The sequence below is a fragment of the Cydia amplana genome, chromosome 4 (genome assembly GCF_948474715.1).
Source record: "Cydia amplana chromosome 4, ilCydAmpl1.1, whole genome shotgun sequence".
NCBI lineage: Eukaryota > Metazoa > Arthropoda > Insecta > Lepidoptera > Tortricidae > Cydia > Cydia amplana.
This window is the reverse complement of record NC_086072.1, coordinates 18,895,813-18,910,620: the sequence shown is the minus strand read 5'-3', so window position 1 is coordinate 18,910,620 and position 14,808 is coordinate 18,895,813. Positions and strand designations below refer to the sequence as shown.

The 14,808-nt window shown below is 39.7% G+C and overlaps 1 protein-coding gene across 1 annotated transcript in view; it reads right to left on the bottom strand.

Moving 5' to 3' along the window:
- LOC134647418 (solute carrier organic anion transporter family member 74D-like) overlaps positions 1-14,808 on the bottom strand; it is a 34,516-nt gene that overhangs the window by 10,728 nt on the left and 8,980 nt on the right. Inside the window, 2 exon segments of the mRNA XM_063501771.1 lie at positions 1,065-1,193; positions 7,278-7,418. Coding sequence (XP_063357841.1) covers positions 1,065-1,193; positions 7,278-7,418 — 270 coding nt within the window.

Sequence of the window (14,808 nt, the reverse complement as noted above, 5' to 3'; positions counted from 1 at the left end):
ATAGTCCTGCAGTCTTCTTTACCACAGTATTTTGTAGGTCATCCACCTGAGGGCAAAACCGCAAGCTACCTGGGCAAACATTGCGGACTGCGGTGGCTGACATGTAGGGATTGCAATCCGGTCCGGCGGATCCGGTAATCCGGCCGGATCCGGTACGTTTTTCAAGCTACCGGATCCGTCAAATTTCACCGGACCCGGTCCCGGATCCGGTAAAAGGAATAAAAGCGCTAAAATATAAAATAACAGCTTAAAACACTGCTAACATTTAAAAGTTCTCGCCAATATTAGAAAGTAATTCTATTTTAATGCTCCCCTCCCCACGTTCCCGCACGCAAACAGCAACACAACAACTTGTTTGTTAATTGACGCCAGTCTTCTACCGACGAAATATGTGTCGTCGTAGTGTTGGTTGAGAATTGAGATTCCCGTGCACCGTAAGTAAGTCCTGAATTGTTTTATATTTAATTAATTGTGTTGTTACATGATAATATAACGTACATGTTGTTTCGTTTAATTTAGTACAAACCATTATAGCCCAGTTATAATACGTGTTAACTGCATTTAAAATAGAATGAAGAAATATTTATAAGACTTCATTCAGCAGTCAAGTTAAATGTTTTGTCAAATTTAAAGTAAATAGAGTATGTTATTTTGTTATTATTATGCTACTAAATAAAGCGAAGAATTGAAAGCACCTTTTTGTGGGAGTTGTGGGGCTATAGATATTTTAAGAGAAAAAGAAGATTTTAATTTGTGAGACTGATTATTGTAATAAGACTTCATGGTTACGTAATAAAAACGTTGATTTTTGAAACCTGAAACTGTCGTTTTATTAACCCATTAGAAAAATATCTTTAACTGCGCATATAACGCTAAAAACATAATAAAATACGTTTCTGGACGAATTTTTCATCCGCAATACCAATCCGGCCGGATCCGGCCGGATCCTCGGATTGAGGCCAAAATCCGGCCGGATCCGGCCGGATTCAAATCCAGACCGGATTGCAATCCCTACTGACATGAGACCGAGGTGGCAGAAGACTTATAAGAACATAAGTAAATACCTTTGAAGAATGGCTGGCTCTTATCTTTGCTCTTCCTGATGACAGGCATAGGGTCCTGCCGAATCTGCTTCGGAAAGAAGAACATAAGCGCCGACAGGATCACGATGAATCCGGCAATGAACACCATCCCTGGAAACAGACAATTAATACGACTTAATAAACGAGTTGTTACATAGATACCAAAAGTGGACAATATATGATACAGGATATTGAAGACAGTGTCCAAAGGCCAAAGATAATGATACCTACTATATTTGGACTTATGTATAAACTCTATCAAAATATATAAGTATATTCGAGAAGTGCTTGACGAGGAAAAGCACAATTGATACGTAACTTTCTAAGACTATCAATCTACAATTGCGCATTTCTTGGTTAAACATATGTAGAACCACAGGTAAAAAGTGGATGTTGCTGACTTTGCTTCCATATGAACCACATGTCAATCTAATTTACAGTTCAAACCAGATTGCAAACCATATTTTCTTTTTAGTTTTGATTGAATATATCTCAAGACTTTATTATTACTTCAATAGCAGTAACTTGCACTCTTAGCCTAAAAGATTACATAGAAAACTCGAACATCCACGTATTCAAACATATCTCCGTTTTTGGTCATGATCTTGTAGAGTAGCCGTGTAAGTGCCGGATGTCTAGACTTGTGTACGAGTATCTACATTTGCATAATTCCGTCGTCGGCGGCTCGCGTCCACATAAGAGGTCTGTTGTTAAGAAGAGGCCTCTGTTGGTTTATGTGGGCTCGCAGACCAAGTTATGACCTATTAGGAAGAACCAGAGGGCCTACCGCGAACCACGTTCGACGTGTTGTCTCTCTGTCGCACTTGTAAATTCGTACGTAAGTGTGACAGGGAGGCAACACATCGAACGTGGTTCGCGGTAGGCCCTCAGTACTGTCTTTACCATAAGGGCGCACGGGGCCCGTGCCCAGGGCCCCCATCCTCAGGGGGCCCCGATCCTCAGGGGCCCGAAGGAAAGACAGTAACAGTGAGCAACCGGGTTATGTGCATAGAAAGTGAGATCCTACAAAACGTTGCCTTTGAGGATCTCATTACTACCATGGAATGGCTGTTAGTTTACCCCCAGTCCCCCCGGGAGTATTTACCGCAGATTTGAAACCGAAGCATAAATGTAAATAATACGAAAAATATCGAGCGTTGAAAAATATTTCGGCCATTATTCAAGTGTATTGGATGTCTCATTAGAGTGACCGAATGGTACATAAATTTTCTAACTCAATAAGCATTTCGAACATGTTGTATTAATTTCTAAAAGTTTTTAATAAAATGGAAAAGATTGACGAAGTATAAGTATATTTATTTTATTCTTCTTTCTTGACAATTATGGGTAAATGTAAATCATGGATTTTATTTGCAGAGGAATCTCCCACTCTCATTCCACATTCAACTTTACGATGTATTTGCCACAACAATGAAAGCCGAACATAAACTTCCATTACGAAGCCTATGTTTATTCTAAAAATATTAACATGTCTATATTGGGCGCTACGGATAAATGATTCGCAGAGGAAATCAAATTTGGCAAAATTTTGCTAAAATTTCGTGCAAATAGATACAAAGCTAAATTCTTGTACAGGAATCATTGTGTGTTAAAGAAATTATCAAGAGCTGAGGCATATCTAATTATGGCAATTATCGTCTGATGTGTGAAACAGGCTGTCCGAAAGGCAGACTAATACGTTAGGTCAGGGGCCTATCAAGGTCTCGGTCAGGGGTGCTAACTTCCACAATTATAATGTCTAAAAACTGAACAAGCCATTCCTAAAAGATCACTAAATGTAGGTATTAATGAATTGTAGATATGATTAAGTTTATATAGAAGGGACAATATTTAAAGTTTGGTATTTATTATATAAGGTTTAGAAAGAGCGAGTGTCAACCCTTGAAACAGACAACAGTTCACGGTCCACGAGACGCCACAAGCCGAGACGAATTGCGCTAATCTACCGCCGTACGAAATAATTCCGAAACCTAGATATACCTAGCACTACGTCTAACCGAGCCATACAAACAGAAAACATTCACGCTCCCAAGGTCGCCCGGTCGCCGCTGAGTCAAGGGCGTTCGCTAGACATAAGGTACTACACGACGGGTATTGTTTACGTTAATCAGTGTTAAACAGCGTCGCATCAAAAATTGAAACTTAGAAATGTTCCGAGTGTTAGAGGCGAGACCGGTTTAAAAGTAAAAGTAGGCATGGCGGTTGTCGCGTCCCACCAAATCCTCTTGCTACGGCTGGGCAATTGTGAGGCAGCCTTGGCCGTGACCGCTAGTTATTTTAGTTGGTGACGTGGCGTGATGTAAGCGTGCGTTTCATAACGAGCGTGCGTTCGCCGTGACGAGAAAAAGCGAAAGTCGCGTGGAAATGCAGCGCTCCGGGAAAACCAGGCGGGTCGATAATATCGACACGTTGAAGTTCCACCGGCTACTATGCAACTCCTGCTAAGATTTTAATTGCTCGGTATTTTTTTAATACGCGGATTTCCGTAAGGTTATGTTTGGCAACAGCATCCTAGCCATTATTTTGCCACCTGTCCGTTATTGCGTCTGTTTGGCTGACTTTCAGGACATCTTACTCGCCAAAAATATCGTAAGGACTTCTAATCTTTTAATCAAACCGATTCAGTGATAGTTTTAAGCAGAGGTGTGGAAAGTCCTATGGCCAACCAAATTAATAAAAGCTCGGCTCTTCTCATCGAAGCGACAGCAGTAAGGGCAATTATAGATACTGCCTTTTACGTGGTCTGTTATGGGCGTTATGGCCTTATGGCCGCCTACCCCAACTCGTTTTTAAATACCCTTTTACATGCATAACAATAAAGTTGTTACGACTGTAATAAATCGCGATAAATTGTCAATAAGTGACGCAAGTCGGACAAAGAGCCAGACTGCCCCGGCCAGCCCTTTCGGAGAAGCAATTACAGCAATTGGTTGTGATTGAAGGGAGGTTAAAGTAGTGGATTGCGTTGCGACACGGTCAATATGTCCCATATCATAATTTTGCAAGCTTAATTTGAGCACTCGGCTTGAAAGAATGTGACAGTTGTTTTTCTGTTACCTATTCCATTCTGTTCACGAAGGCTTGTATTTGAAATAGATATTTACAAATCAATAATTAAGGACTAACGTTAATTATGTGCTACTAATAGACTTTTCAGCAGCCTAATATATTAGGTCTTACAAGTTCTATTGTCCGCGGTTCAGCTATTCCCAAAAATGTCGTGGATTTTTCTTAGGGGTACCTAATAATCGGGTGCATTACATTTTTTATAATTACTTTTCATATAGTTTGATATATCGTTATTTTGAATAACGTAATGAATGGCATACTACCGCAATACCTAATTAACGATATACATCATGTTATTATTGGTATAATGGCCATAACGTATATTTACACTTCGTCTAATATACATTGCCATAATTATTACATACTCTAAAGCATATTATTTTTATAACAAGTGATATCACATAATTATTTGTGTGGCATAATAGTTGCATGACATAAATGGGTTAGGTTAGGTTAGAACTGCGACTCCGCACAAACGAATAACAGCTAACTAGCAAAAGGAGGGTTAGATTAGGTTAGAACTTTGACCCTCCGTAGAATAAAATACCTACCAAATAATGGTTTAGGTTGAGTTTAAACTGCGGCCCTCGCAGAATTGAAAACCGTGAAAAAATTGGTTAGGTTAGGTTAGAACTGCGACCTCCCTAGAATAAAAACTTAAAAAGTTTGTAAAACTTTACGTTATCATTAAATGAAATATGACAAAAAATGTTATACACTGTATTTATATTTGATAAAATTGTATGAAGTATTACGTTATACAAAAATATATTATAACAAATGTCATTATAAAACATTTATTTATACTAATTAATAATTATATTACAATAGGCATTATATCAATGACAGTTTAGATGAAATGACAATATAACAAAGGAAACGTATAATAAAAATTACATTATAATGTATAATAATATATCAAATGGCGTCATAACAAATGTATGATAGTTTTTTTATAATTATATTAAGCATTACACACCCGTGCCTAAAATGGTACATTTTCTGGAGCTTCTTGTTGATTTCTGGGCCAACATATCATATTTGCACGTAAGTCTCTGTCTCTACAGATTTCAATACTTTCTTATCTAATCATCGATATTTTACGTAAAGTGTTGTGTGTGCTTCAAGAAGGATGTACGATTTTTTTTCTGAAATCGTAATGATTATTAGGGGTGTACTTTTCAGCAGCCTAATATATTAGGTTTTACAAGTTCTATTGTCCGCGGTTCAGCTATTCCCAAAAATGTCGTGGATTTTTCTTTGTACCCCTATAATCATTACGATTTCAGAAAAAAAATCGTACGTCCTTCTTGAAGTACACACAACACTTTACGTAAAATATCGATGATTAGATAAGAAAGTATTGAAATCTGTAGAGACAGAGACTTACGTGCAAATATGATATGTTGGCCCAGAAATCAACACGAAGCTCCAGAAAATGTACCATTTTAGGCACATGTGTCTAACGATTCTTATTCAAATTATACATTCTCCCACTATTATTATACATTCCACTCCATGTTTCCGCCGAAAAAAACTAATCAGAATTCAGCACTCCATTCATGAACTCACCTAGCGAAATAGAACAATAAGGAAATACTGAGAAACCATTCAATGCGTATTCGCGAATTCACTTTATTGCCAGTCCGGGCACGAATACAGTTTTCTAACACCCTACCACGTTCGAATTGCCATTTTTGAAATGAAAGTTAAACGATTATGACGTTTGTTCCCTGGACAAGAAGGGACATCAGTATAAATCCCGTGCGTGTTTAAAGCGTGGTGCGGCACACGCATCGCCTTGGCAAACGGGTCACGCGCGTGCTTTCTTCGTGGATTTTGCGCGCAAAATCTGCGCAAGCGACGTAACGGTAGATGGCAGTTCCGCGATGGAATGCCGTGGCTCATACTTGTGGCTACCTGGACCTAGATATTCTTATTCTGAACTGAACGTTTGTCTATTTTTAACATGGTATTTGGCAAATGGGGGCTACGCTTACCTTGCGGCAAGGTAATCAGTAGTCACAGTTAGTGCTTCTGACTGACTTTTTTTGGACTGGAATCGCATTGACGTTTCGCTATTGACATAGTTCTCACTAAACAGCTATTGAATATCTACAGTATTCTACAGTTACCCTAAATACGAGTAATGAATAAACCTAGGCTTCTTTACGAAGTCATAATAATAACTGGACTGTAACAGACTTATGCGAAGACAGCCTTAGGATCGTCAGCATTACTTATGCGGTCGAACATATCCAGTATTACTATCTCAATTTCCCATCTCTTCTATAATGATTAGGGAAAAAAACTTTATTATCTCTATATTAAGATTGGTATTGGAATTAAACAATTGAGTAAATATACAAAGTATCGAAATTATTGATGCATTAGCGTGATGCAGTGCATTACGAGGCTGACTTGCAAAGGCAGTTTAATTAGTGTAACTACATCATCAGACGTATTCATTGTGATGTTATATAGCATAGAAACTAGTTACAATTACGTATTAGTTATTAGTTACAAAAAAATACCGTTAGTTCAGATTTGTAGGTAATGAAAGTTATCTAGACACAAATCTCTATTCTAAATGAAATCCTTGAGAACCTTTTAAGTTCGTGCCAAATTTATTTGTTTAATTAATACTCAAGTAATTATAGTTTCGTGTCAAGATTTAACCCTAAAATTGCTTTTTATAGTAACATGCGTGTGCGTGCTTTAATACATGAATGTATACCGATGATAAAGAAAACTTGAACTTACCAAGCCACCAAGCTCCCACCCATCGCGGGTCACTGGAATCTTAGCCGGGATCGATGAGGGGATCCACGTACACCCTGGTGCAAAGAGCCCCCAGCAGGAAACCCAAGGCTGGTCCAATCACCCTGATGCCGATGGCAATAAGGGTTCATCTCCAATATGATAAAGACTTACCAAGCCACCAAGCTCCCACCCATCGCGGGTCACTGGAATCTTAGCCGGGATCGATGAGGGGATCCACGTACACCCTGGTGCAAAGAGCCCCCAGCAGGAAACCCAAGGCTGGTCCAATCACCCTGACGCCGATGGTAATAAGGGTTCATCTCCAATATGATAAAGACTTACCAAGCCACCAAGCTCCCACCCATCGCGGGTCACTGGAATCGTAGCCGGGATCAATGAGGGGATCCACGTACACCCTGGTGCAAAGAGCCCCCAGCAGGAAGCCCAACGCTGGTCCAATCACCCTGATGCCGATGGTGATCGCTGGTGACAAAGAAACATTACGTAAAATAGAGTTCTCGAACTCTGTGTTCCGAAACACATGGGAATGATTGAGGTTACATGGCAAATTTTGGGCTTACATGGGAATTTTGGAGTGACATGGGAATTTTTGAGGAAGAAACAAATAACAGATGGGCTCCTAAATCCTTTGGATTTTTCCCCAGTGAACACAATACGCTTATGTGTACGAATGCAGGCATGATGGCAAGAATGATGGCATTGTGAATGGATAATACGAGTATGGTAGAATTCGTCGTGAAAGTCTTTGATATATCAAGTGTAGCTAAAGAAATACATCCATTTTTTAAGTTTTTTGAAGAAATAATGATACTTAAGTATGTTTTTTGAACATTCATGCCCAATAATCTTCATCTAGTTTAACGTCTTAACTTTTGCGTCATTGTAATCATGTGCTTATTGTAATTTCAACGTTTATTAAAAGATATGTTATAGATGTGAAGCAAACTTCGTAGATTTAATTTAATAGTAATTTACAATAAATCCGAAAGATTTTCATAATTTAAACGTTACCTATTTCTATTGCCTTAGTTGCTTTGATAACAAACAACGATTACATGCGCTCACACAACAGATATTGAATCAGATTACGTGATAGCGATTACGGCGACGCGTGCGCATCGGCCGCAGAACACGCGCCATCTCGTATTAATCGAGCCACAACATACATGCGACATAGAGACCAATTCAAACTTACATTGTGACATCAAAATGATGTCAGTCGTGTGCATTTCGCTCGTACTTGCTCGTTCAGTCAGCTGCAGAGAAAAGGTACTCCCCCTCCCCTGCATAGAAGTTTATATGCGAAGGTGCTAAGCGAAAAGTATTGCTAACTGTCCATGTATTGGCGCGAGCAAGACGCACGGGTGACTGAATCATTTTGATGTCACAGTGTAAGTTTGAATTGGCCTCATAGTACAGGGGTTAGATTTGCTCACGGACAATGATAACATATCCATTTGTATGAAAATTTCTTTACAACCAATAACCAAGGGGATGGAAATACATATCCCTTAATATAGCTGGTCAACCAAATCTTGTCAGTAAAAAAAGCCGCGAAATTCAAATTTTCTATGGGACGATATCCCTTCGCGCCTACATTTTTCAAATTTGCCGCCTTTTTCTACTGTCAAGATCTGGTTGACCAAGTAAGTATAGGAAATAAACCTACATATTAAAAATTATTTGGACACGTAAACTTAATCGTATTAAAAAAGCCTATTATTAAGAAAACGTTTCGTTAATAAACAATGATCAAAAATCGCATGTTTTTGTATAATTTGTACCTATATTTATAAATTAATACAATAATTGTTTGTTTCCTTTCATACTTATCACAAGCTTTGTCGAAGTCTCATAACTTTCAAGACCTAATAACACGCTCCTTATATAGCACAGGATATAACGAGCTGGTATAACAACTCGAATGAAACAGGCTTTGAATTCAAGGAAGCCTTCATCGTTGACGATGTAGTAAATTTTAAATGGTAATTATGTAAAGTAACCTTTGGGGTGCTAGCGTGGTTTAATGATAGCTTTTTCTATCTTAGTGCGGGAATGCTGTAGGAATTGCAGTGAACGCCATGCTAGCATCTAGTCCAGACATATATTTGTATAGTATTTCGTTTTGGCTAAATCCACTGCTGAAAGCTGACTTAAAATTAACCGCAAAATTCGATAATGACAACGTAAAATGTCGTTACACAAAAAAATACAACAAAGTGAATTCAACAAATTATCGTCTATCCCTTTGAATCGACTCTATCCCTGGATATGCCTAGTCAGTTATCTGGTAGTCACCTGTCACCTGAGATGGCAATTTAGAACGGTAAAGTGAACGCCCTTTTTCTATTACCAACTTTAATCTCTTGTTTGTATAAATTTGTTAATCTGCTCGTTTGCTGACTATCACATAAAAAAAAACATAATGCGTATAATGGATGGCTTTATCCACGTGATAAAATAAGTGCCAATTTTGGACACCACTCGATTGAAAGAGACGGTCTGCAATTATCCCATTATCAAGCTGTCACGTAGGCAAATACGGCCATGACATCCGTACAGGAAAATCAGCCGCCTATACCATGCGTGGGCTGCTACGATATGTCTGTGTAGTAGTTTATCTAACAGGGCTAGGGCTGATAATAGGCGAGCGTTCAACTCGCGGACAAATTGCCATCACGTGAGCAAGTGCACTTGTCTAGAATGCAATTTAAACATTGTTTTATGAAGGGTTCACTGCAGAAGTTTCTAACCCGCGCCTCCTTTGAAATCCTAAAGGGGCCCACAGATTACCAGTTCGCCAGACGATAACAGTTCCAAACAACTGACAGGCTGATTTCGTCCGGCGAACTGTGGTAATCTATGGGCCCCTTAGGCCCCAAAGGTTAAGTTAATTATTGCGAACATCAACATTAAAATTGTCTATCTGGGTACATGTCACTCGAATGTCGCAAGAGTGCGAATTCGAATTTCAATTTTGGTGGTAACCTCCTTGTTATATAATTGCCAACTTAATAGTTTGCATGCATGCTTTGGGCGTGAGCAGAACGCGAAATACAGTACAGACAAAAGGGTAAATGTAGGGACCAGGGAAGACTACACAAAAACGTTCAATAGAGTTCAGTTTGGTGGATAAAGTTTCGATACGTGAAACAGTTACTTTTCTGAAACGTCAGAAGTCCGAGAGGTTAATTGTCATAACTTCTTCGTTGTCATGAATTCGCGGACGGGAAATGGGCTAAATTGCTTGATGCAGTGCGAGCGGTACTGAATGACATTCTATTCCGAAAAAGAGCTTCGTGCTAACGACCTCCCATCGGGTAATGTTCATGTTTCAAAAATGATTTAACGGCGTTGTTGTTGAGATAAAAACAAAATACTTACACAATATCGGCTCAAACTGACTGATGTTATATTTTATTATTTATATTTATTCAGAGCCCACTGTGTCCCACTGCTGGGCAAAGGCCTCCCCCCTCTTCCTCCACTCGTCTCTATTTAGTGCAATATCTGGCCAGCCTCTCAAGAAGGAGTCCAAGTTATCCCGCCATCGCCGACGAGGCCTGCCGGCTCCCCGGTTAGACTCGTGGGGCTCCCACTCTGTGGTTAACTTGGCCCACAAGTCGTCAGGCATTCGGCAGACATGACCAGCCCAGTCCCATTTTAACTTAGCCGCTTTCCGAGCTACGTCCATTATTCGAGTCTTAGAGCGCAGCGTGGTGTTTCGGACTCGATCCCTTAATTTTACACCTAATATGCTGCGCTCCATAGCTCTCTGGCAAACCCCGAGTTTGGACTTCTGAGCTTCCGTCAAAGACCAGGTCTGAGCACCGTAGGTGAGAACTGGAAGTACGCACATGTCCATGAGCGCACATGTATATTTTATACTTCAGAAAATTATTCATATTCATATTCATATTCATTTTATTTTGTATTAATCATACATTGTCAGTTTTATAATTAGGTACATAGGTATGCGAGATGGGTGTCAAACATAAATACATTAATACAGAAAAAATGTAACAATAAAATTTTAACAATGTCATTAAGAAATTAAAAACAATGAGTAGTTAATCGTCGAGCTATTCATCCAAGAATTCAGCAACGGAATAATAGACCTTTTGGATTAAAAACGACTTAAGTTTTAATGTAAATCCTAAGTTGGTGCGAACGTCTTTTACACTCGTCGGGATCTTATTATAAAGTTTAGGTCCTAATACATGTAAGGAGAGAGCGGATTTTCTCAATCTATGTTTAGGCAGTTCTAGGTCGTGTCGCCTCTGATCCTGGAAGCGATTGCTACTCCATATTTTCCTCGGAAACTTATCTAAATTTAGCCTAACATATTTAACTACCTCTAGAATTAACAAAGAAGGTAACGTTAGAATATGGAAGTCTATAAATAACTGACGAGCTGGCGCGTCAGGGGCCACCCGTGCCATTTTCCTTATAATTTTCTTTTGTATGAGGAATGGTCTGTCCCTGTCAGCAGCCAGGCCCCATAAATCTACTCCATACGACAAAACAGAATGACAGTATGCATGATAGGCTATCATTAGGTTCTCTTTAGACAGGATAGGCAAGAGCCGAGATATTATATAGTAGGCTGAGTTGAGTTTGCTGCATTTCCTGTCAATATGTTCCTGCCATTGTAGACCGGAATCCAGAGTGAAGCCCAAGAACTTAGCATGCGTGGCAAAAGTGACTGCAGTATTTTGTACGAGTACCGAGTTTGAAGTGGCAGCAGCACCTGTGCTTTGCTTCAAGTTAAATTCTGTAATGCTAGTTTTTTCAAGATTGAGAATCATTCCGTTTACAGTGAACCAATCCGAGAGGCGCAGAATGACGGACTGAACATTTCTTAGCAGATGGTCCCTGCTCTCTGCATTAACGATGGCACAAATGTCGTCTGCGTACATTATGAAATCCACAATAGGCGAGTCAAATGGAAGGTCGTTCATGAGGATAAGGAATATATTATTTCCTATATTTGATCCCTGGGGCACAGACCTGTCACCTATCGGGTTAAGACTCGATCGTTCATTATTAACATCCGTAGATTGCTCCCTGTCACTCAAGAAGGACATAATGACCTTCTGAACAATTCCACGGACGCCGTAATGGCTCAACTTGCTCGCGATGAGACTGTGGTCGATTAGATCGAAAGCGCGTGATAAATCAAAGAAAACAGCAGCTACGCGCTTCCTATTTTCCAGTTTGTCCAACACCGTTCGCAACAATAGTCGAGCGGCACCGGTCGTGGATTTACCGGTTTGGTAGGCGTACTGCTGTTTACAGAGTGACTTATTCATAATTAAGAATTTTGTTAATCGATTACACAGTCCCATCTCGAACATTTTCGACACAGCCGGGACAATTGATATAGGCCTGTAACATTTTTGTTCTTTCTGGGAGCCCTTTCCTTTATAAACAGGAGTTACCTTTATTTTCTTTAGAGATATAGGATAGTTACCGTTACACGCGGATTGATTAAATAAATAGCACAATGCATGCAGAAAATTAGTTGCTAGACTACGCAATATATGAGTCGGGAGACCATATATATCTTTAGTGCCCTTAGGCTTTATTTTTTTTATTATTGCTATGAGTTCCCCAACCGTGAATGGCGCAAGAAACATTGTTTTTGCAACACCTGGGACGTTCATTCGCAGATAATTCATTGCATTTGCAATCTTAGGTCTCTGTGGCGTATCACGCACGACAGATATGTAGTACGCATTGAGGGATTCGGCAAGTTGAGCGTCCGAGCCAGTTGGGCCGCACACTGCGTGCCGCAGCACGCTCAGCGCGCCACCCCCCCGCGATCCCTTGTTTGTTTGTGATTTGATCATACGCCAAAGGGACCTGGAAGTGTTTGGTGCATTAGCAATCGATTGGTTTAGGTATTCCCTTTTTACCCTTTTAAGCAGACCGTCGTGCTTGCATTTACTAGACAGATATAAATTATACAGTTCTCTGTTTTCTGGGTAAAACCTCAGCAGCATAGACAAAAATTGAACAAAGTTTTTACTTTCGTTTGTCTTACTGTCACACCATGATTTTTCTTTAGCTACAATTGCGACTTTTTTTAGTGGAAAGTAACAGTTGAACTTATTTGCGAAGGCCGTCATTATATTATCGAAATCGGCAAACCCGTGCGTAAAATTAAGCCAGTCAATGTGTCCAATTGAATCTAAAAATGTGAATAGTTTATTTTGAGTCAGCAGGCGCCTTAAGCAATAGCTAGGACAGTGATTCTTATCTGGGATATATATTTCGACACATACTGCAAGATGGTCACTAATCGCGCGATCAATTGGGTATGCTTTCAATTGATCCCTCATAAAATCAGTATAGCCGTGGTCTAAGCACGTTTTGGAAGTACCCTGAACTCTCGTTGGGAAATTTACGTGCGACTTAAGGTTAAATAAATCCAAAAGACCCAGTAATTCACGTTTCCGCTTCGTGGTTTGCAATAGGTCGATATTTACATCACCCATTATCAAGATATGGGCATTTTCGTTAATTATTGAGCTAAGCAATAACTCTAATTGATTAAAAAATATAGTAAAATCGCCCTCAGTATTGGAACGATAAATACATATTACAATTAAATTAATTTCAATTAATTGAATGGCAGCTATTTCAATATGCATCTCCATGGAATACTTACATAGGTCATCTCTTACTAATACATCTAAACTACTGTGTACATAAATACAAACTCCGCCGTGCTTACGTAACTGGCGGCAAAAGTGGGAAACAAGATTATAATTGATAATATTTAAAACTTCTAATTCATTAGGTTCTGGCCAATTATTTGCCGAATAATTTCATTAACGTCATGATCGATGATATCCGGATTCCGTGTAGTCATAATTGAAAGCGATTATCGCGAGTCGAAAACAAAATTAACCGTTCCCGTAATAAGTAATAAACCGCATAAGGGTGATTGACCGGAAAACAATCAGGTACTTAGGTTCCAAATGTAATCTTTCTCAGAAATCGGCCGCTGCCAAAAAACGAGCGTTCGCGTGCTCCGGGGAAAATAAAATACACCGTCCTATCATCATGCGCTTTTGCAATAAATAATGACCTCGTCAAGATCGTTTTTGAAAAAGGGCTTGACGCATTCCCTTTACGCGAACGATGAGCGAAACAACTAGTCTAACCAACCGGCTTACAGATCCTTACGTGATGGGAGAAAGGTCTTACACTGGTTCTCAAGAGCAATCAACTAGCGAAGCCTTTGGAATACCACTCAACTCCGGCTTGCAGCAACTTTTTATGACGACCTGATACAACCAGCGTTACAAATCCGCCGACAGTGCCCCCTTACCGCCCTCGTAATAGAGCCCTTTATTCCAAGGAATTTAGTTCCCCACCGACTGTACCTCCATACCGGTTCAACTGCATCATTAACCGATGCTGTCTCGAATTAACGCTGGTCGATTGTCAAAATTGACGAATTACGCATTTTAAAGGTTTAATTTTTTACGATACGGACCACCGACGGAAAATTACGACGAATGCATCGGACATTTTATGTATTGTAGAAAGGTAGTCAAAACACAAACAAGCCGATGCGAATTCGAGCCCTGCCTTTCAGTGATAACCTTGCCCGTTCGCTGCGACAAATAAGGTCATCGCAGTGCTATTTACAATCCCATATCGATGTTATAATTAGAAAGGTATTTATTGAAGTGAAAACTTCTTTAGCGGCGCTGGGCACTTTTTGAGGTGGGGAAAAAAAATTATAAACTCGAAACAGCGTAAGGCGATGACGTGCCCGTAAGGGGCGTAAGGTGATCACGTGACCGTAAGCCCCGTAAGGTGGCCACTCATAATTTAA